The following is a 1,130-nucleotide window of genomic DNA, read 5'->3' as shown; positions in this document are numbered from 1 at the left end:
CTGACATAGAACCCATTATAACTGATCTGACAGATGAAACCCAGTAGAACCTGTTGTAACTGACATAGAACCCATTATAACTGATCTGACAGATGAAACCCAGTAGAACCTGTTGTAACTGACATAGAACCCATTATAACTGATCTGACAGATGAAACCCAGTAGAACCTGTTGTAACTGACATAGAACCCATTATAACTGATCTGACAGATGAAACCCAGTAGAACCTGTTGTAACTGACATAGAACCCATTATAACTGATCTGACAGATGAAACCCAGTAGAACCTGTTGTAACTGACATAGAACCCATTATAACTGATCTGACAGATGAAACCCAGTAGAAACTGTTGTAACTGACACATAGAACCCAGAAGCACTTGATCTGAACCAAGTAGGACCTGTTATAACTGACATAGAACCCTTTGGAACTTGATCTGACAGATTAGACCAGGTAGAATCTGAAAATGTGTGTGTTTCAGGCTGCAGACGGCAGGAATCCCGAGTCCAGAACCTCTACTGCTCAGAAGTCATGTTCTGTTGATGAGCTTCATTGGAAAAGACAACATGTAAGAACCAATCCGGGTGACTGATCAGACGTGCACCAATAAATTGACTGTCCTTCCATGTCGTGATCAGATTTGATCAGTTCAAATCTTTTTATTGACAGAGGAAATTTTCTCAATGCAAGTGTGAAACAAAAACAGGCAGAGAAACCAGATGTATGAGAGAGATGATCTATAATCAATAGCCGCAAATCTATATCTAAACTGGAGACATACATTATCAAAGAAAAAAGAACATCGTAGTGGTCGTCTCCCTCCCGTAGTGATCCTTCCCTCCCGTAGTGATCCCTCCCTCCCGTAGTGATCCTTCCCTCCCGTAGTGATCCTTCCCTCCCGTAGTGATCCCTCCCTCCCGTAGTGATCCCTCCCTCTCGTAGTGATCCCTCCCTCCCGTAGTGATCCCTCCCTCCCGTAGTGATCCTTCCCTCCCGTAGTGATCCCTCCCTCTCGTAGTGGTCGTCTCCCTCTCGTAGTGGTCCTTCCCTCCCGTAGTGATCCCTCCCTCCCGTAGTGATCCCTCCCTCCCGTAGTGATCCCTCCCTCCCGTAGTGATCCCTCCCTCCCGT

At 45.8% G+C, this 1,130-nt stretch overlaps 1 protein-coding gene across 1 annotated transcript in view; it reads left to right on the top strand.

Moving 5' to 3' along the window:
- The window catches only part of riok1 (RIO kinase 1 (yeast)), a 15,670-nt gene that overhangs the window by 5,717 nt on the left and 8,823 nt on the right, over nucleotides 1–1,130 (top strand). Inside the window, exon 10 of the mRNA XM_046051208.1 lies at nucleotides 481–567. Within this exon, the coding sequence (XP_045907164.1) occupies nucleotides 481–567 (87 nt within the window). The remainder of the gene's footprint in view (nucleotides 1–480; nucleotides 568–1,130) is intronic.

This window comes from Micropterus dolomieu, linkage group LG06, assembly GCF_021292245.1.
Source record: "Micropterus dolomieu isolate WLL.071019.BEF.003 ecotype Adirondacks linkage group LG06, ASM2129224v1, whole genome shotgun sequence".
Lineage (NCBI taxonomy): Eukaryota > Metazoa > Chordata > Actinopteri > Centrarchiformes > Centrarchidae > Micropterus > Micropterus dolomieu.
The sequence above is the reverse complement of the archived record's forward strand: the minus strand, read 5'-3'. Positions and strand labels throughout refer to the sequence as shown.